The 20,751-nt window shown below is 53.0% G+C and overlaps 4 protein-coding genes across 4 annotated transcripts; 3 read left to right on the top strand and 1 right to left on the bottom strand.

Annotated features, from left to right (window-relative positions):
- Window positions 1–717: 717 nt before the first annotated feature.
- Window positions 718–2,466, top strand: EI97DRAFT_347120 (uncharacterized protein; the record flags this gene model as incomplete). Its single annotated transcript, XM_033794795.1, has 1 exon — window positions 718–2,466. A coding segment is annotated over one exon (1,749 nt), but the record flags the coding sequence as incomplete, so codon positions are not given.
- A 1,169-nt stretch (window positions 2,467–3,635) lies between these two features.
- Window positions 3,636–4,268, bottom strand: EI97DRAFT_461577 (glycoside hydrolase; the record flags this gene model as incomplete). The annotated part of the gene is made up of 1 exon (XM_033801211.1): window positions 3,636–4,268. One exon carries the CDS (start codon window positions 4,266–4,268, stop codon window positions 3,636–3,638), a length of 633 nt encoding a protein of 210 aa, XP_033650333.1.
- Window positions 4,269–6,114: 1,846 nt separating this feature from the next.
- EI97DRAFT_384969 (uncharacterized protein) lies at window positions 6,115–6,486 on the top strand (the record flags this gene model as incomplete). Its single annotated transcript, XM_033795998.1, has 1 exon — window positions 6,115–6,486. The coding sequence occupies one exon, from the start codon at window positions 6,115–6,117 to the stop codon at window positions 6,484–6,486; it is 372 nt and encodes a 123-aa protein (XP_033650332.1).
- A 744-nt stretch (window positions 6,487–7,230) lies between these two features.
- On the top strand, window positions 7,231–19,608 carry EI97DRAFT_196139 (uncharacterized protein). Its single transcript, XM_033793640.1, has 4 exons — window positions 7,231–7,481; window positions 7,539–14,991; window positions 15,044–19,255; window positions 19,315–19,608. Exons 1-4 carry the CDS (start codon window positions 7,437–7,439, stop codon window positions 19,407–19,409), a joined length of 11,805 nt encoding a protein of 3,934 aa, XP_033650331.1. The 5' UTR covers window positions 7,231–7,436; the 3' UTR covers window positions 19,410–19,608.
- Window positions 19,609–20,751: the final 1,143 nt, after the last annotated feature.

Raw genomic sequence — 20,751 nt, 5'->3', positions numbered from 1 at the left:
AATAATAAAAGCCAGGCTCCTAGTGGCTTGCACGACAAGCGGGATGACCAGGTTCAAGGACAAAATATAGCCACGAATCAGTCTCTATCAGCACATGCATCACTCCCAGCCGGGCATCAAGGGGACAACGTGCAAAGTGAGAATAGCCATAACCCTCTGGTCGCGGGTCCAACATTCAACTCCGGGTTCCATGCGCATGAAACAGGTGAACTGCGTTCTCAACACCAAGGCCTGGAATCTGCTCTCGCAGGTCGAACTGTGAAGTCCGCAAAAATTCAGATGGAACTGCCCACGAGGTCGAGTAAAACCCCTCGATCCGAAGATGACACACCGCCAGAAGACAGCCCAAATAGCAAGAGGGCGAGATTCTCGATGTTTGGTAGCGTCCAGGATGACGATGATTCTGCCGATGGCACTGTGCCTGCTCAGCTAGTCGGGGCAGAGAGCTTGCCAAACTTGGGACCTCAGGCAAATGGCGATGTGGATGAAGATTTGGAAGCTTTTCTCAATTCCCCTCCAGGTCGCCAGCACGATTCCCAGCTGTTGAACGAACCGATCACTCCAGGCATCCAGGACGGCATGTCGACCTTGACCCTCAATCAAGAATACGAGTATGAGTTCGGTGAAGCCTCTGGACAACCAAACAGCTATGGACATCTATTGACAGACTCTGAAGCCGAAAGCTCGGCATATGAGCGTTTCGAACGGTTCAAACGTCAGGCGGCGTATGACTTGCGAACCAACATCGACAGAGAGAATTTAGGCCACGGCGGGTCATGGGTTGATAAGGACAGAAGCGGAGACTATGATCCAGAAGTGGAGGCAAAGAAAGAAAGGGAACAAAGATCAAAGGCCCGCGGACGCAGGAAGAAGGGAAAGCAAGCAAAGGCCGAGGAAGCTGTACCGCGAAAGCTTATCGTGCGACTTGCGTTTAAGAGGATTCCATTTGGAAACGTACAAAATATCGTGGACAACGAGGAGAATTGGCCAGACGGCTGGTCCGATGTTGATTCGGAAGAAGAGCGCGAGAGAAGGAGGCGCGCCGAAGAGAGCGCCAGAGAGCGTGCTCTGTTGAGACCGCCCCCGCCAACGAACCAAACACCAATCCTGGATCCCGCGGGGCTCTTGGACGATATTACTGGTCATCCCTTCGCTCGCGGTTGCAGGTCCTGCCGTTTTGAGGGAAACGATTGTTCCATGGTTTCCGGGGGTAGCTGGCCTTGCACCATGTGCCGGGACTTTGAACAGGATTGCGAGCTTATTATCACGCCCAGAATCAAAATCAAATGCAATAACTGTGCAGACAATTGCGAGGCGGATGAAGAGAACGTATGTTCATTTGAGATGGCTAATATCGGGCCGCAAGAGATCTGTTCGCAATGTGCAGCACAAGGATTGGCCAATTGCTTTGGAGGTATCCCAGACGACTACAGTGCACGGGAAATTGACTTGGACTCCATAGCATACGGGCCTGGTCGCCAACACGTCAATTGCACGAACTGCCGAGCCACGAAGAAGAGATGTTCCGTGAAATCGAAAGACGCCAAAGGTCCATGCAAACAGTGCAAGAAAGCGGGAATCGGGTGTGTTTTCTACGATCCGCCCACTCAAGCTTACCCCCTAAAGAAGGGGAAGGGAAAAGCCGACCCGAAGATTCAAGCAGGACCATCCAGGTCCGTTGGCCGAACAAACGGAGGTCTTCCGCACATGTCATCGCCTGACGCAGACATTTTCAACATCGACAGCGACCTGGACGAGCCAGAGATGCAGAGGTCCCCCTCACCAACTCCGCCAATCGTTATGGAAGACGCCGAGGGCAACAGAGGTGTTGTGGTCGAAATGCGCACCTCGTATGCTCACCCTATTCTGTTTAACGTCCACGATACAACAGAATGCAATTTCTGCAAGCTGGGCCTTTACGGTTTGATTGGTGATTGTGAAATCAAGTGTCATGCCCTCCAATGGTTCAATGGTCTGGGCTACACGGAACTGCACGGCGGTCATCGAGAGACGAAAGATCCGACGGTCATGTGTTCATCTTGCACAGCAAACCGGCTCCAAATCATGTTTTGTCCTAACAACCATGATATCAGACCCTTTGGCGGCAGCGCTCCTGATTTCGAGACATTGGCAATCGGCTTGTGTCGAGCTAAGAACGATTCGGAAGGGACGGAAGAATCACTCCAGTTATGGTGTTCTCTCTGTACCACCCCTGCATCGTTCAAGTGCGTGACCGCCCAACCCTCCCTGGCGTCCGATGAAGCTTGGATCGACGGCTGCGGTCTTCGGTTGTGCGGTCAGTGTGAACGCGGGCTTCGTGAGAAATATCATGGCTGCGTTTATGGGATGGCTTTGGCTTACGATAAGGAGCTCAAGACAAAGGAGGAGGACGGTGGGATGCAGTCAGGAAAGCCGAGGGCGGATGTAGGGTTTCTGAAGAGTGATGGGCTTCTGATGAACTATATGAACGCACTGGGTTATGATCCCGATCCAGTGTCGGGAGACGTGGAAATGGGGTGATGGTTGCAGAGTGGTGGATTACGTCGATTGGTCTTCGAATTCTCTTTAGGCTTTGGGGTTTTGCGCAGAACACTCCCTTGCATGGGGTAGGCCCGTGGGTGAAGCGTTCCTAATATCTTCTCAGTATGGAAATTCTCTCACTCCGTGAATCATGTAGATAATAATCTGGTGGATTCTTGAATGCTAGCAATGCTACCATGCATGGACCTGAACGCTCCATGTCTCGGATGCGGAGCTTGTATTATTTGATATGACCAGAATATTTTGCCCTATAATGCTCAAGCTGCTATCTGAATGATTGAAAAAGCGTCGGCCCTGCGTCCCATTCTCTAAAATGCTCATCCTCCGTGCAAACATTTCAGAGGCAGGACAAAACCTTCTCTTTTAAGATGCTGCACTCTATCTCTTACAGCTTTATAAGAGAGGGCGCAAATTGCTCTGTGGGTAAATATATTAAGTCTATGAAGTTCGTGTCCGTCCGTCGGAGTAACACTTATTCTACCACTTACGGGCTAAGCGTCGCCCCATCATTCTTATAAGTTGTCACCTAGGTGCCCCGAAAATGGAATGGTCTCCTGGGGTAGGACAAAACTTGTCGTCAACCGCATGATACGCCCCTTTGCTAAATCTCGGGGAGATGCGCAGGCCGATGACGGAATAAGTCACAAGTGTTGACATGGTCCATTCCGAGGATAGAGATGGTGGATCTGGGCCAGTTGTAGAAGCAGGTAAGTCCATGTCGTGGGTAGGGTGTCAGATGACGATCGTTAATTTCTATCTCAACTCTTGCTGCGACTAGGGTACGCAGTTTACAGAACTAGGTCTACAGAGTATCTTTTGTTTAGTACCCTAGAGTAGCACTAGGCGACTCCTAACTGCACACGTCTAAGGCTGCTGTATTGCTCTTGGTTATACTACACGAGCCTCTGAAAGCCTATAACGACATCGTATTGTTGCAACGATTGAACCAAGCACGAGATAAATTGCTAAGACGGCGGCTTGAGGGTACCTTGTGTCGCCGTGTGATATGACATAATTGATACCGGAGATGCAATGTGCGACTGTAGATCAGAACCTTCAAGCCTCCCCGAGGTCTCCACGTACGCGAAGGAAGATTACCCTATCCTTTTTATATGCTCGTCCACTAAACATTTCCAGTCAGAACTTCCATAGTAGATCATATGCCCGTCGTTATGAGTCTGCTGCCCAGTGCTCCGAATGGTGTCCCTCAACTGCCAAAATAGATCACCCGCCATACCCACATCCTTCAACCCAAGGCTGGTCTGTTGCCAGCCACTTTCGACAGGGCAATGGTCCGCAGCCTTGGTTACGCCGTACTCCTCAAACAGGCATGGCTTGCTGAGCTGTTGGCAAATCTTCGCATGAGCAGCCACCCAGCCGTCGCCAAACGAGTCGGAGACGCCCCAGGAGTCTGGGCATAAATGGAATGTGCCGAAGGAAATGTTGGGCAACGCGAAGTTTGCAGCCGCCAAACTGGTAGGGATAGCTTCCATCGCCTGCGAGTCTGAATCCCTATCCCCCACTGTGATCATGTGGTCCGAGTGGAGCGAGCGGATGTAATTGGAGGTTTTGCGGATCCAGTCCGTAAGGGCTGAAGTCTTACAGCGTTTGCAGCGCGGCTCATTTGCCAACTCCAAGCAAATACGGCCGTAGAGGTGCGGTAGCGAGCAATGACGGGTTTGATGTAGTTCTGATACAGCGTCTGGCACCTGGTAGCCGTTTACCATTGCTCATTGTTGCTAGGGTACCCCGCAGGCGGAGAAGTACGCCGCCATACCCCCGAAGTCCGTCCAGTTGTTAACGAAATTGCTTATAAGGTAACTTTCGGCTGACTTGACTACTGCATCGAGCCGTTGGAGTCCGTTGGAGCCTCTATTGATAGTCGCGGATGAACCGGAGAAGGCCTGGAAGTACACCGTGCCGGAGCCAGGGACGGATTTGACGTCGTTGAAGCCCCAGATGCGTAGGATCTTGTGCCCTGCGCTCTGAAGGCGGGATAGGATCACATCAACGTCACTGTTATTAGTCAAGAATGGGATCCATTATCTGTTCGTGCCAGGTATCTGTGTCAGTGATAGGCAAGCAAGATTTGAATCAGTCGCTCACACTTGGTGACACCATCAATGTTGAACTTTGTCCCATCAGCTTTTGCAAAGGCAGCTCGCTTATGGAGATCTGAGAAAGTTGTTGGTACAGCCGCTACTGCAGCGGCAAAGGCCCAGAACGAACGGCAGTGAACTTCATGGTTTGGAGGATGCTGCGGCATGCAGGCGTCCGTTGAAGGAAGAGGTACATACTATATATACGTACAGATAAGTCTAGATGTTGCATACAAAATCTACCGATGCAGGTACGGAAACTCTGCTCCGCTCTATATTACCCTGTACAAATGTTCGCAAATGGACGTCTGAAGTGCTGGAAGCTAGCATATAGGTCCGCCTTGAATTAGAGGCTTAAGCGACAGAAGAAGCTGCGGAAGATTCTGCAGATGGCCCTGTTTGCGGGCCTGCCAGGGCGTAGGTGAAGCTAAGCAGGTTGGTAGCGAAGATTTGCGCTTTATCCCACAAGAACCTCAAGTTCAATGCCATATTAAATCCAGCAGGGCAAAGGTTGGACGCTTGGAAGGGACTTGTAAACTCTAAGCATGCGTAAGGCAGCAGCAGCCAAGAGAACAATCAATTTCAGAACTTCTGAACCGCAGTGATTCCGTCAACTCCTGCTGGGTTGCTCGTTGTTGTTATTAGAGTATGGCCGGTGCCGAATGGCCCTGATAATCTGCGTGCAAGCATTCGTGTATCCGTCGGTGACTCTGGTAGCATGATTGAAATTACAGGTATTCGGAGCCGCGAGACGAGCGGAAGGGAGTCTATCTTCCATATCCTATATGCTTTTAACATCGTTGTCATCATCTCTATTTCCCAGGGGGTTTTGGTTATTGTATGGAGGTCCAAGTGTGGTTGAACTAAGTCGGCCCGATCTTCTCCGTGCCTGAATAGGCAATAACGCAAGGCACTGAGAACAGTCTTCCCACATAGAACCGCCTCCGCGGCAATATATGCCGATGATCTGTGCTCGTAGATCTCAGGTGGATGTACATACTACTAGACCATGGAGGTTGTTTGTCGAAGGAGGAGTTCCAGCTCTCCATCAGCATTTCACCGGCTCACGTGACATTGACATTCACCGTTGGCCACCGTTCTCTACTTTCTCCCTCCGAGTATTCGTTTGGATATAGGCAAGTGCAGACCTGACAGGAGATCAATATGCGCGGTGTAAACTGTACAGTAAGTCGCATTACACGTGCCAGTTATGCCTATCATCCATGGATGGCTCTCCCTAGGTTCCGGACCACGGATGGTTCCAAGGTTGTCACACGGCAGTCTGGACTCAACCTCAGCACCCTCACTCCCAAAGGCATATTCTATTCGAACCCTTGACCTGCACGTCGTTACCTTCGTAAGGCAACCACAAATCTTCACTGTTGTCACCACTGTGCATATACTTGCCTTGATATCCCAGCACCATTTCCCTAGCTCAGTTCGGACAGTGTCTCACCAGCTTTCGGAAGACATCATGCCCGCGGACGCCGGGTCCTCCCCGCGCACGGTGGAGGCGCGCGCAGCAGTGACAGCGTCGCTCGCCTCTATCGGCGGCTCTGTCGATTCGGAGATGCGCGCTCGAGCAGCAGACCTCCACAGCAACTCAGCGGCCATCTTGAAGCAGGAGAAGGAGCTGGCGAAGCAAACAGCGGCACTGGCCAAGCAGAGCGCGCAGTGGCAAAAGCTGGCCGATGCCAGTACCAAGAAGCTCAACGAGCTGGGCGACATCCAGAACTGGGCGGAAATGCTGGAGCGGGATCTGCTGGTCCTGGAGGAGACGATGAGGATGGTGGATGGAGACGAGGCCCCAGACTCTGCGAGCGGGACCGGCGATTTGCGCGAGTGAATGACGAGAGCCAGACAGGGAAACGGTGCACGGGAGATGCAAGTACGCTTACACCATGAGAGCGGACATGTAGCTTGCGTTTGAGGGCAACGCTTGTGTAGAGAGCGTGAGAGTGCACGTCGTGGGTTGCTCCAGTGTTGTCCCTCCCTCTAACCAGCGAGCGCCATGCGCGTACGCCTACGGTACCAAGACTTAGCGGCCAGCGAGCCATGAACTGACCAGGTAGCGGGGTTGCCCCCGTTTATTCGATGTCTTATTTGCAGTAGTACCATGGTTGCAGCCATCGTCTTCTTCACTCTACGCGATTGCGGGTTGCCTGCCCTTCCTGGCGAGCTTCTTGTACAAGTACATACTGGAGCGTTGAGCTGGAGTGCTGACTCATCCGACGCTCGGGCCTTGGTGGCCTTGGCATCATTCCATCAACCTCTCATGAACTACCCACGAAGCTCCCCTCCATCACATCCAACCCGCCCTACCGATCTCATCTTCCTTATCCTACTCGTCCCCCTAAATCTACTCCGGTTCAGAACGCCCTAGAGCTCCATCTGTTCATCCAGGCTCTTCATCCTCCTCCATCGCCGATCTCTGTCTCCACGCCTGCACCGTGGTTTCTGGAGAGATCGCTCCGTTGCCAGCTCATTCCCGGCTCCCCTTTCCGGGTTTTCTGTCCACTAGAGTAGCTCTATACACGCTTTCTCCACCGCCAGCATTGATCTATTCCGCCTACACAAGCCTCCGACATTCCGTAGGACGAGCTGACTGCAGTCAAACCTTCACAGACCCTTATTGACTTCTGGACAAACCCTCCCCTCATTCGAAGCTGCAAAAGAGACCGTGTGGTTTTACTGCCCGCCCATAGTCAATATAGGGAAGCGGCGAAGGATTTTCTATTACCTCACTGGGTGGAGGTTGGTTGATCACAGGCGGCCTGTGGCCTCACAGTTGCCGTCATGAAGATCAAAAAACAAGCCACGGCGCGCCATGAAATAACACGGGTAAGCCTGAAGAGAACCCCATGCTTTACTACAATACCAAGTTGCTTACGCTCTTAGTCGCCTATGATAGCAGAGTTCGCGCGAGCCACAGCCTCCATTCCTCTGTACCAACTTCCAAGCCATCTCGCCGCCTTTCCCAAACTCTGGCCCTTCCCCCGTGGCGATTTGTACCATTGGATACCCGTGCTGAACCGGTTTGACCGCATCCTCGAGCTCTTTACCCAACAATATGGCCTTGTCGATTCCTTTCAAACACAGCCTTTCACGCGGTCGCTCTTGCTCAGAGGCGATGCGGAGGGGGACGATGCCCAGCAAGAGCTGCCGACGGATGAAATACTCGACAGGGTCCAACTTCCCAGCGACGGTGACCGCGAGCTAGTTGAGCGCATCCTCGACTTCACACGTCTCCTGATCGAGAACTGTGGGAACCGCGCCCTGTACAACAGCAGTGACCGTTTAGACAAGCTGCTCAATACCACATCGCTCTCGCTATTGCTAGCCACTCTTCGACTGGGCCTCCGCCTCGCCCAGCGCTACCATACCGCTCGCATGCGCATGGCTCATCATAGTGTTTCTTACAACCTCCTACAGAGCCATTACGCCATCAACCTTGACAGAGTGAGGGAGCTCGCACTTCCCTTGCCCAAAGGGCCGGCTATCTCGGGGCCTGTTTTTGCCACCCCTGCGAGCAAAGGTAAAGATAAGGGAGAGCGTAAAAGCGAATCCGACAAAATCAGCCCTTCGGATCTCGTAGGCCTGCTAGCATTGCCAGAGTCGAGACTGAAACATGAATTCGGTGGCGTCTCCATTTCCTATTACGATGAGACTTTACCGGCAGTTGAAGGAGGTGTCTCGAAGCAATCCCATGCGGAAGCCCCTGCTACCCCGACGCCGGTACGCCGGAGCTTGGGCACCGCTTCGTCGCAGACTCCTAGACAACCTCATCCTTTGTCAAATGCGGACCCCCCTACCACACCTGTTACCCCCGGATTTGGCGGTGATATGGAAGGCCAACGTCCCCACGGACCTAAGGTCTACGATGTCTCGGCAGAAGTCATCTCACAGACAGATATCCATGAGTTGATACAGCGAGGCTTCGCTGTCTTACCTCCCAGCGCACGGCCAAGCTTTTTCCATAAGATCCGTCTTGCAAAGGCTCTGCATACTGGAAGTGCTGGACTCGAAGGTGTGGTCGCTACCCGTCTTCTCGCCATTGCAAACCTAGTCTATGTCTTAGGAGAGAAGGAGTTTTACAGCAAAATTGGCCAGCAAGATTCAGATGAGCCGCGTCGGCTTCAGTTAGCATATCAGCTTGCAGAGCTGGTCCATCCGCCAGGAGACGGTACTTCAGGTCAATCCCGAGAATTGCAAACACTGGCTCTCTGCACATTGGAAGCCCTGGCAAGGCATAAAACGAAGGCTCCGGATGTCTGCGCTGCTCTTAATGTTAACGTCAATCATGGCGTTCTGTTTTACCTAGTTCGAAAGGCTGTCGCCGAGCTTGGCGTGAAGAGCACCACGAGTGAAAAAGACGAAGCATGGCGAGAAGCACTGTTTTCCTTGTTGAACACACTGCCCAGCTCGCAACCCCGAACTGGCGAGGGCATGGTGTCAGCGGGCTTGCTGGAAATTCTGACTGAGGTCCTGTCGCTACGTACTGAGCAAGCTGAGCGCAACCACCCCAAAATCCTCCAATTCCTCGACACCTTTGTGTACAATTTGCGCGATGCATTCCAAGCACTCGTCAATGCCAAGGGGCTGGATGTTTTGGCCAGCCTGACTGCCTATGAGGTGGATGTCTCCAAGTCACTCGCCGACCAAGGCAAAGGCATGCCCGCTGAGTACAAGACTGGGCTGACGGACTACCAAATCCCCTTTCACCACCAGCAGACCCTTCGATGGGTGTTCAAGTTTCTCAACCACATGCTGACCCATACTAGCGGTACAACGGATAGGATCATGAGGAATCTCATTGACTCACCACAACTGCTGGGCGGTCTAAAGACTGTTCTGCGCAATCCTCGGACTTATGGCTCTACGGTATGGAGCTCTTCGGTCAATATACTGACTAGCTTCATTCATAATGAGCCTACGAGTTACGCCATTATTGCCGAAGCGGGGCTCAGCGAAGCCTTCCTTGAGACTGTCTCCCAGCGCACGCCCCCAGATGATTCAAGACAGCGCACAGACACCACCACCAATTCTTCCAAGCTCGATAGTGAGCTCGAAGGAATCATTGCGGTCCCAGAGGCCATCTCCAGTCTCCCTCCCGCTTTTGGTGCCATTTGTCTCGCCGAAGCTGGCATGAAGCTCTTCAAATCCTCTCCGGCTCTGGAGCGTTTCTTCCACATTTTCCAAAGTCCTGCGCATGTTCAAGCCCTCGACTCCGATTCCGAAATGGCCACGGTGATTGGCACCTCGTTCGATGAACTGGTGCGTCATCACCCGTCCTTGAGGACCAGCGTATTGTCATGCTTGAATGATACAATCTCACGTGTCGTTGAACTGTGCTCTGCCGAAGCAGCTGAGCATGGTGTCGGCGCGAAACTATGGCTTGAGTCCACGGATGGAGTCGTCTTCGTTGCCGGTGGCCGTAAAGCGCTCAGGACTTGGCCAGGTGTGGACAACGCTGCTGCACATACTGGGGACATGGATATGGATAGCACCGATGAGAACGCCGCTCAAAACGACCGAAGTGTGAGAGTAACAGTGGGAGACGTCGCGGATAACGAGGAGAAGAGTGACCGTGCCACTCCCACACAGTACATTCGGGTCATGTGTCGCTTTCTCCAAGGCTTTTTCGGAAACAATAGCATGTGCACGGCGTACATCGAGGAAAAAGGGATCGAATCGATTCTGGACTTCGCCAATCTCCCATGCCTAACACCTGACTTCGATGAACCACGGGGTGCTGGCCAAGACTTTGGACGTGTCGTACAGATTCTTGTGGAGCAGAAGCCGCATATTTTGATGCCTTCCATATTGAAACGCGCCCTCCGCGCCTTGAGCCGACTGGAGCCTTTGATGGATCATACCGGCCAGGCTGCTTTCTTCGCGCCCTTTACGAGTTTCGATCCGTCCGAAATGGAGACAGCCTTGGCAACGAACAGCGTCCTCCAGTGTGGCACCGACTACGTTAAGGCCTTTGTCACTCTCCGTTCCCTTCTTGCCTCGTTGACCACTACCTTTCAGGGGTTGATGTTCGGACATCGCACCTCTCATAATAACCTAGCCCAGGTCAACTTGGCCGACATGTATGCTCGGTTGGTGCATGGTCTCGGGAGGCTCCATAGGAGCTGTCTCTGGGAGGAAGTTCTTCTCTGTAAAAGCATACCCCAAGAATGGGTAAAACATGCTCCGTTCAGCCGTTCGCCACTCGGGGGTACATCCGAATATGAGCAGCGTGCTATGGACAGTTTAGCTGACTTACTCGGGCCTGGTGTAGCAGCAAATGCAGGTGCACTTTCTGAGGGCGAGGTTGCTGCAGGAACTTCGGATTCGCCGGCGAGCAATCCAGGCCCGAGGGAGCAGAGTGCTCGATTTAGAAACACTCAAATCCTCCGCTACCTGCTTGCCAGGGTCTCAAAGACAATAACACCGTTCTTCCACACGCTTGGGAAGCTGTTGCTCTATCGCCGCGCCCTCGACGCTTATCAGAAGCAGTGTGCTTATCTGGTGTCCGATCAGCTCGCCCAGGCTGCCATCGACCAGCTACTATATGAACCTCCACGAGAATCAAACTCCCTCCAGGACAAATATGCTTACCAACTCGTAGCGCTAGACTCAGTCTCGCAGCTGATGATTGAAAGCCACAGCCACAGCCTTGAGCGGAACACCCAAGTCCTGACTCTGATGTTGGTCTCTTTCAGAAATCTCGGCGGCATGAAGGTGCTCGCCGATATGCTCGACGCCTTTTACACGTCAGCGGCGGCAAACGTCAATGCTCGGGGCGACAGTATCACGGAACAGGATCGACGACTTTTCGATATGTCCATGGGGGGCATCAGCATCATTCTTGACTTCTATGTGCACATCATCAATCAAAAGGTCATCAACGAATCGGGTCAGACGGCGCAAATCCAATCGCAAGCGCGCGTCGACCGTGATCGAGAAAGGGCAGACTATTTTTCTGTGCCGCAATTTCTCGCGGAGCTCCGTTATGATGTTACCCAACCCGTCCAGAAATTATGGGATTCCGAGCTTATGGACAGTGCGGACGAGTCCATTGTCAAAAACGCCATCGCCATCCTGAAGACGATCCTCGAGGGCGAGGGTGAACAGGGAGCACTCAAGACCACCGACAAATTTCCGAAACGTAACAAGCCGATCTGGAAGCAGTGGAAGCCTCGCACCGATGCCCGCATAGCGCAGTTGGCGGAGGATTTCAACGGGGACATGCTACTCGCCAGAGAGGCCATGTACAGATGCTGTGACAACGTGGTCGCAGCTCGTGATTACTGCCGCAACGTCATGAACGGTGGACAGAATTGCCGCAACGAGCCTCCAGAGTACGAGACCCAATGGCGCAACCTATCTCTGTCGCCACGCACAGCGGAAGTGGTAGTTCCCGGAGCTGCTGACGATGGTAGCGACACTGCCAGCAACGACTCCGAAGGCGATGAGCCAACCGCTGCAGCGGCCTCCTCTGCAGACGCAGGAGAGGCTGAGGAAACTCGACTGGGCGACACAGGCTATGAGTCGAACTGGGGATTCCTCGCTTACCGCAGGCGGATGCAGAATGGCAACCTGGCAGGATCTGTCGCTCCAGCCGATTTGGAAGAGAAGAGAAACGATCTTCGCAAAACCCTTATCGACCGTTCTCTGGATGTCCTCAACTCCCACGAGGATGCCACTTTTGAACTGGCTGACTTGATTCTTGCAGCCGTCACCAGGGCATCTGATTCCGCCACAATGCGTACTGACGTTGGCTCCACCCTCGTGCAGTCATTGATATCTCTTCAAACCGGAGACAACTTCCGAGAGCAGGGCAAAAGGATTGCGGCCTCTGCCCATTTACTCGCACTAGTAATCCAAGATAGGGGTTTCTACGATGCTATTGTGGGCGAGCTGAAGGACAACTTTGACATGATGCTAGAATTCATCAAGATCTTTCCTGACCAGTCCGCGGATGAGTCCTCTCCGTGGATAGCGCCAACCCTTGCCATCTTGGAGCGTTTGCTCGCGGAAGATCAGGTCCCACAGCAAATCAATTGGAATTTTCCAACAGGAGACGAGCAGGAAGCCTTGATCGAGGATGTGCCTCAGCCAGTTGTGTCTATGGATGAGAAGATGCGTCTCCTGGATGCAATTCTGGAAGTACTTCCGCGCATAGGGAAGGATGAGTCTCTGGCTCTTTCAGTGACCCGAGTCCTGGTCATGTTGACACGAACACGGAAGATAGCCGTTCGCCTGGCCGAAAAACGTAATATTCAACGCCTCTTTCTGATGGTTCGTCAACTGGCTGGCATTACGAATGATGCATTGAGAAGCGCGTTCATGATTGTGTTGCGACACATTATTGAAGATGAAGAGATCATGCGCGAGGTCATGGGACGCGAAATCCAGATCATGTTCGAGCAACGAGATCGTAGACAAACAGACACCACAGCGTATACGAGGCAATTGCACTATCTCGCGATTCGGGATCCGGATTTGTTTGTGCAGGTTACCAATGAGAAACTCCAACTGAAGGGTTTCGATCCTCACCAGCGGCCTCAAAACCTCCTGCTTAAGAAGCGAGAGGATGCTGAGCCCGTCTTACAAGATGGTACCGTTGCCGTGCCATCGGAGAATACGCGTGAAGCGGCGTCGTCATCCACCGATAACCCGAAAACGCCCGTTCTTGAGCGTACAAAGACGTCCGAACTAAAACCGCCTGTTGTGGAGAATCCAGATGGCGTGATCCACTACCTACTCTGCGAACTTCTCGCGTACAAGGATGTTGATGATAATATGAACCTGGCGAAAGACTCAGCGTCCGCCAAAGTGCCTGTGCGAGAAGCCTCTACATCGACGAGCGCAGAAGAGACCCCGCCGCCGGATCCTGCCTCTCCTTCAGAGCCATCGACGGCCGAGAAGATGGAATTTAAGTCTGAAGCGCACCCTATCTACATCTATCGTTGCTTCATTCTGAAATGTTTGGCCGAACTCTTGCAGAGCTACAACCGCACCAAGATTGAGTTTATCAATTTCTCGAGGAAAGCGGACCCACACGCGTCGACGCCTTCGAAACCAAGGTCCGGGGTGTTGAATTATCTCCTTAACGCACTGGTCCCTGTCGGAACTCTGAACCATGAGGGCGACTTGGCCTTCAAAAAGAAGCTGGCGACGTCTGGCTGCGCCATCGACGTCATTGTTGCTCTATGCGCAAAGGTCTACGAACCCAAACAGCCGTCGGACCAAACGTCGCCATATTTAGAGACTGACCTGGATCTTCTCTTTGTCCGCAAATTCGTGCTCGAGCATGCCTTGAAGGCATTTAGGGATGCCAGTATTTCCGACGAACCATTGGATCTGAAGTACTCCCGGCTCTTGAACATCGCTGATATCTTCTCCAAGATGGTGTCGCAGCGACCGGACGGTTCCCTCGTCAGTCCAAATAGCGAGTTGACGCCTTCCATGAAACAGATGGCCAAGATCATGTATGAGAAGAACTTCATCACTGTGCTCACGACAGCCATTGCAGATATTGATCTAAACTTTCCTAACGCGAAGCGCGCCGTCAAGTACATACTGAAGCCCCTCAAATGGCTCTCGTCGGTTGCCGTTGACCTTAGCACTCGCTATGATTCGTCAGCAGCACCGGGCTCGGTTGACGAGTATGAAATCTCTTCGGCGTCGGACGATGACTTGGTAGGAGCAACTCGTGAGGAGACCCCCGACCTGTTCCGCAACTCTACTCTTGGCATGTATGAACCTGGTCAGGAGTCGGAGTCCGAGGATGAAGATGACGAAGGCGATGAGGAAATGTATGATGAGGCCTTTGCTGATGACATGGAGTACGATGAGGACATGGACGACGAGGACGTAGTTTCTGAAGAGGATGAAGAAATGGGTGACATGGGTCCAATCGAAGGTCTGCCTGGTGATGCCGTAGATGTCGAAGTTGTCCTTGAGGATGATGGTGACCACATGATTTCTGGTGACGAGATGGACTCCGACGAGGAGGAAGATGAAGACGAAGACGAGGAGGATGACGAAGAGGATGATGACGATGAAATGGATGAGATGGATGAGTTTGATGACATGGATGACATGGAAGAAGTCACGGGCGATGATGAGAATGCCAGTCTCGGAGATGATGGCGAGGAAAGCTGGGATGGTGATCACGGTTCCGCGCAACTCGATGTGCCTATCCCTGGGCACATGGTCCCTCCCGGTACGCTATGGACAAACGCCAACACCGAAGAAGGTCTGCATATCCAAAACAGTGATGACGCTCAACGCATTCGCAATTTGGACAACGCCTATTTAGATGAGTTCCTGGAAGACGAGATGCCTGAAGACGAAGGTATGTACTCAGACTTGCCAATTCATGCTATGTCTGCTAATGTGAGCGACAGATGAGGAGGAAGACGAAGATGACTACGATGAAGAAGAGATCGTGTACCATCCCGGCCTCGAAGACGACGAAGATCAATTTGGTGGGCTCGCTTTTGGCTGGGACGACACCGCATTTCCCCCTGCCCGCCACGCCCATAGACTCAGTCCCTGGATGTTTCCTGCAGGCCCAGCAGGTCGCATCCTCGTCCCTACTGAATATCGCTCGAATAGACTTGGCGCAAATGCGCGCGCTACAGAGGATGGCACCAACCCACTGCTCCAGCGAGCCGGTCGGTCATCCGCCCGCGGGATGGACTCGTCTTTCCCCATTTATCCAGCTGCAGGCGGCGGCCTACTTCAAGCGCTGGAAATCCGTGGACCCCGCGCGTTCCCCCCTGGTGAAAGCCCAATGTCGTTCATTACCAACTTGCTGAATGCGATGAGAGAAATGGAAGGAGGAGGTCCGTTCCAATTTACATTTGACAATGGTGTCGTTGGGATCCCTATGCCTTTCGCTCCACCGTCTGTGCGGGATACTACGCGTGCCCGGGAGGCTGTTTCAACGCGTTCTGCCCGCGAAGACCCTCACTCTGCGATCAGTTTCCCCAAATGCTCGACGAGCACTCGCTGGCAGCAGGAAGCGAGGATCCTCTATGGCAGTGCCGCTATTGAGAAGGCCCAGCGTGTCATCAACTCGATCCTCAGGGTTATGGTCCCTCCTGCGATCGAAGCAGCCAAAAAGCGTCAGGCTGAGAAGGAGGCTGAGGCTGCGCGTAAGCTCAAGGAGGAACAGGAACGAAAAGAGCAGAGGGAGCGCGAAGAGCGCGAAGCGAAACAAGCTAAAGAGAGGGAAGAGAGGGAACAGCGCGAACAGCAGGAGCGCGAGGCTGCTGCAGGGCGGGCGGCCATGGCGGTGTCTGGAGAGGCAGCGGATCAAGAGTCAGCTGGTGCCGCCGAAGGGCAGGCGATGGAAGGTGTAGAGCAGGCACAACCTTCAGCCGACCAAGCCGCAGGGTCATCAGCTCGAGTGTCTAGCATTGCCACTTTTGAAGGGCGTGAGATCGACATTGGTGCACTCGGCATCGACCTCGAGTATCTAAACGCCCTACCAGAGGAGTTTAGAGAAGAAGTGCTCATCCAACAGATCACGGAGCATCGACGACGCCAGCAGAGTCAGCCGGATACTGCACCCACCGATATTGATCCCGAGTTTCTTGAAGCCCTGCCCCCGAATATTCGCGATGAGGTTCTCCATCAGGAAGCTCAGGAACGGCGCCGTAGGGAGCGTGAGGAAGCTCGCCAGCGAAGCAGTGCAGCTGGAGCTGCTCGTGCTGAGGAGATGGATCCAGCAAGCTTTTTGGCTACATTAGACCCCAATTTGCGCCAGGCGATCCTGTGGGAGCAGGACGAGGACACGTTGCAGCACTTGCCTCCTGAGATCGTAGCTGAGGCCCGCGCACACGGTGACCACCGTCGTTTGAACCAATTTCCTGGCGAGTTTGTTCGTGACGACCGACGGATTCGAGGAGATGAGCCAATACAGAGGAGGAAGGCCCGTCCATGTGTTCAGATGCTGGACAAATCCGGTGTCGCCACACTGCTCCGCCTCATGTTTATCCCTCAACAGGGCAGTGCCAAGGCCAGCTTAAGCCATATCCTCCGCAATGTGTGCGAAAACCGGCAAAATCGTGCCGAGGTAATCAGTATCCTGCTTTCGATCCTTCAGGACGGTAGCGCAGACGTTAATGCCGTTGAGCGGAGCTTTGCTCAATTGTCACTGCGCGCGAAACAGCCACAGCAAGGCTCTGAGAAACCTGCTAAGACTCCTCGCAAGACGGGGCCTTTGTCTATCAATCCAGACATCTCTCCGATGATGGTGGTGCAGCAGTGTCTTCACGCATTGTGGCAGCTTACCGACAAGAATCCTCACGTGTGGTCATTCTTCCTTACCGAACATGAAACTGCCGTCGGCTTCAAGAATCGTGGAAACCGGAAAGGGAAAAGCAAGGAGAATAAAGCTACGCGATACCCCCTCAACGCACTTCTCGGATTGCTGGATCGGAAACTTATCATTGAGAGCTCCTCAATCATGGAACAGCTCACTACGCTTCTTCGAGTCATAACAGGGCCCCTGCAAGTCCTCAAGAGAGAGCAAACCGACGCAGCCGAACCCGAAGCCCCTTCTTCTTCCGAAGGTCAGCCCAGCGCAGAACCCCCAGTAGCCCAGGAGGCTCCCCTTGCCAGCGAAGACATCGATATGCATTCCGCTTCAGAGCCGTCAAGGGCACCGATAGAGGAAGGCAATGCATCTCACGCGGGTGCTCTAACGAATACTGGTGAAGGCAGCGCGTCGAAAGCCGAAGAGATATCGGGGGAAGATGACAAGTCCAAGAAACACCGTACACTTGTGCCACCCGAGGTGCCAGAGCAGAATCTGCGGCTCGTGGCAAGGATATTGGCGGCACGGGAGTGCAACAGCAAAGTCTTCCAAGAGACGTTGTCGATCATCAACAATCTTTCACCAATCCCCGGTGCCAAGGAGACATTTGGCAAAGAGCTACTAGGCATTGCGCAGGATCTCGCGCGGAGTACCCTGGCTGACCTTGCAGACTTGACCTTGCAAGTCTCCCGTGCTGAGACTCCGACCGATGTTCAGGGTATGGCCCTCGCCAAATTCTCCCCTCCCAGTTCGGACCAAGCGAAGCTCTTGAGAGTTTTAACGGCGCTCGACTATCTCTTTGATCCAGCCAGGGATGGTAAAGATAAGGAAGATGGCAAGCCCACTCACACACTGGCGCCCACTCAAAAGGAAGATATTCTAATGACCTTGTACGAGAGTTCGACTTTTGCGGGCTTATGGCAAAAGTTGAGTGAATGTCTCTCCGTTATCCGTCAACGCGGCAACATGCTCAACATCGCGACAATTCTCCTGCCTCTTATCGAAGCGCTCATGGTGGTGTGCAAGAACACTACTTTGAAGGACGCACCACTTAGCAAGATGCTGCCGAAAGAATTTGCTCTGTCCAGCCCTCCGCCGGAGAACAGAATGGAGAGTCTGTTCTTCACCTTCACTGAAGAGCACCGCAAAATCCTCAATGACTTGGTTCGTCAAAACCCCAAGCTCATGAGCGGAACATTTTCGCTCTTGGTCAAGAATTCGAAAGTCCTGGAGTTCGATAACAAGCGTAACTACTTCAGTCGTAAGCTCCATGCACGCGGGCCCCATCAAGATCGACATCCGCACCCGTCCCTGCAGCTCGCCATCCGCCGTGATCATGTTTTCATGGATTCTTTCCAGTCCCTGTACTTCAAGACCGCGGATGAGATAAAGTACGGAAAGCTCAACATTCGCTTCCATGGCGAAGAAGGCGTGGACGCCGGCGGTGTTACCCGGGAATGGTTCCAAGCCATCGCACGGCAGATGTTCAACCCAGACTACGCGCTCTTCGTGCCCGTCGCCTCCGATCGTACTACATTCCATCCGAACCGCTTGAGCGCCATCAACGATCAGCACCTCGTCTTCTTCAAGTTCATTGGGCGCATCATTGGCAAAGCGTTGTACGAAGGCCGTGTTCTGGACTGCCACTTCAGCAGAGCTGTCTACAAGCGCATCTTAGGCCGTCCTGTTAACCTGAAGGACATGGAAACCTTGGACCTGGACTACTACAAATCGCTACAGTGGATGCTCGAGAACGATATAACGGACATAATCACGGAGACCTTCTCCATAGAGGTAGAGGCCTTTGGCGAGACTCAGATCATTGACCTGGTTCCAGACGGCCGCAATATCCCTGTAACCGAGGAAAACAAGCACGAATACGTACGTCTTGTCACTGAGCATCGGCTCACTGGATCCGTTCACGAGCAGCTTGAGAATTTCTTGAAGGGCTTCCACGATATTGTGCCAGCGGAACTAATCGCCATTTTCAGCGAACAGGAGCTCGAGCTTTTAATCTCTGGCCTGCCAGATATTAATGTGGATGACTGGAAGAACAATACAGAGTATCACAACTACACCGCGGCATCGCCGCAGATTCAGTGGTTCTGGCGTGCTGTGCGCTCCTTTGACAAGGAAGAGCGTGCCAAGCTGCTCCAGTTCGTCACAGGCACTAGCAAGGTTCCTCTGAATGGCTTCAAAGAGCTGGAGGGCATGAACGGGTTCTCGAAATTCAACATTCACCGTGACTTTGGCGCCAAGGATCGCCTCCCTTCCAGCCATACTTGCTTCAACCGTAAGTCACCGCACCTGAGTTCGCTTGCTCGAGACACATGCTGACTGACTGCCCCATAGAGCTTGACCTTCCAGAGTACGACTCATATGAGGATCTACGAAAGCAGCTGTACACTGCGATGACTGCTGGAGGCGACTACTTCGGTTTCGCGTAAACTCGGCATACCATGGTGCGCGGAGCGCGCCTTTAGCTTCCCTTTCTCTGTCGTTTCCCACTGTATTACCTTTGAGCATTGCAGGCGCTTGGTGGGGATGGACAGTTCCCTACGTGCCGGGACAATCGAGGTTTTGCGATGTAACAATAATTCTAGATAACGGCAGTGCCGGCATGTGCACATGGGAGACCATTTTCTCGGTCGGCGTTGGTCGTGTTTCTGGTCCAGGATCTAGGAGTGGGCTGGCATAGCATCAGGTACTCGGTATATGACCCATGGATGACAGTGCAGCTGGGAGTGCAGGCCTGGCTGGCACACTCGTCCTTGAGGGAAATATGGTGCTGGGGTATTATAGGTCCACATGCGACTCGAGGCATAGACCAGTTTGTAGATAATCATGGTTTTCAAGGTCCAGTGCCTGACCTGCGGTTTGGTTGTCTCAATAAGCTTGCGCTCTTCGGTTTGGTCGGCAACTGGGTTTATAGCAGCTTCCTTGCAACGTTTTCGAGTGTATCAGGCGGAGCTTGAAGAAGAGGAGTCCATTTCCGCTAGTTTATCACTGTCACCGCGTCGAACAAAGCAAGGGCTGACAGATCGCACGCTCTGGGTTTCTGCCCTATCATATGTCATATTACGTACGCAGACGCTAGCACTACGTTTGTTCCAGCAATCTTTAGTTTCTTGATGTCCAACAGTCCATGGATCTCAATGAGGATTTGTGTTCAACGGCCCCCAAGTCTTCTTTGTCGTAGCGCGAGGCTGTGTCCATCTATCTATGCTCTGCCCCAGCCACCTCTTTTCCGCCAACACCACGGAGGGAGTACGGAGTACAATTGTTGCAGCCGTCAATAATACAACGCTCTCCCGCCGGTTGAAACGTTTCGCCGGCTGCTACATGACATCCCGACTTGCATGTAGTCTACTGTGTAGATTTGTCAATGGCACTTGCATGCTTGGATACACAGTACTACAGTATGTATGCTCTGCTCAATTGCAACCACTTCCTGGTCTACCCCAGGGGAAGGACCCAAGCGTGTTTGCTCTCGAGCTCGTCTGAGAGCTGAGAGTGCTGTCCTCCGTAGCTCGGTAGGATTACCTAGTCAGCGTGGCTTGCTTGTCAACTATCCGATAATAATCTGAGTGGAGCTTTGTCCTGCAGCTTATTTTACAGTAGCTAGAGGAACCACAAAGCTTCTCGCAAAACCTGTTATCTTGCTGCGCCCCGCTGCCGTTCAATTGGATGGAGATTCAGGAAGTACAGAGCAAGTACTGGGGTGTGCTCAGTTGGATGTGAAAGGGAAGTGGTGGGGGCCGTGCAAGCCTTCTCGCGACCGAATCCTCG

This window comes from Westerdykella ornata, assembly GCF_010094085.1.
Source record: "Westerdykella ornata strain CBS 379.55 unplaced genomic scaffold EI97scaffold_33, whole genome shotgun sequence".
In the NCBI taxonomy this organism is placed as follows: Eukaryota; Fungi; Ascomycota; class Dothideomycetes; order Pleosporales; family Sporormiaceae; genus Westerdykella; species Westerdykella ornata.
Note: the sequence above shows the minus strand (reverse complement) of the source record. Positions and strands in the feature narration are given on the sequence as shown.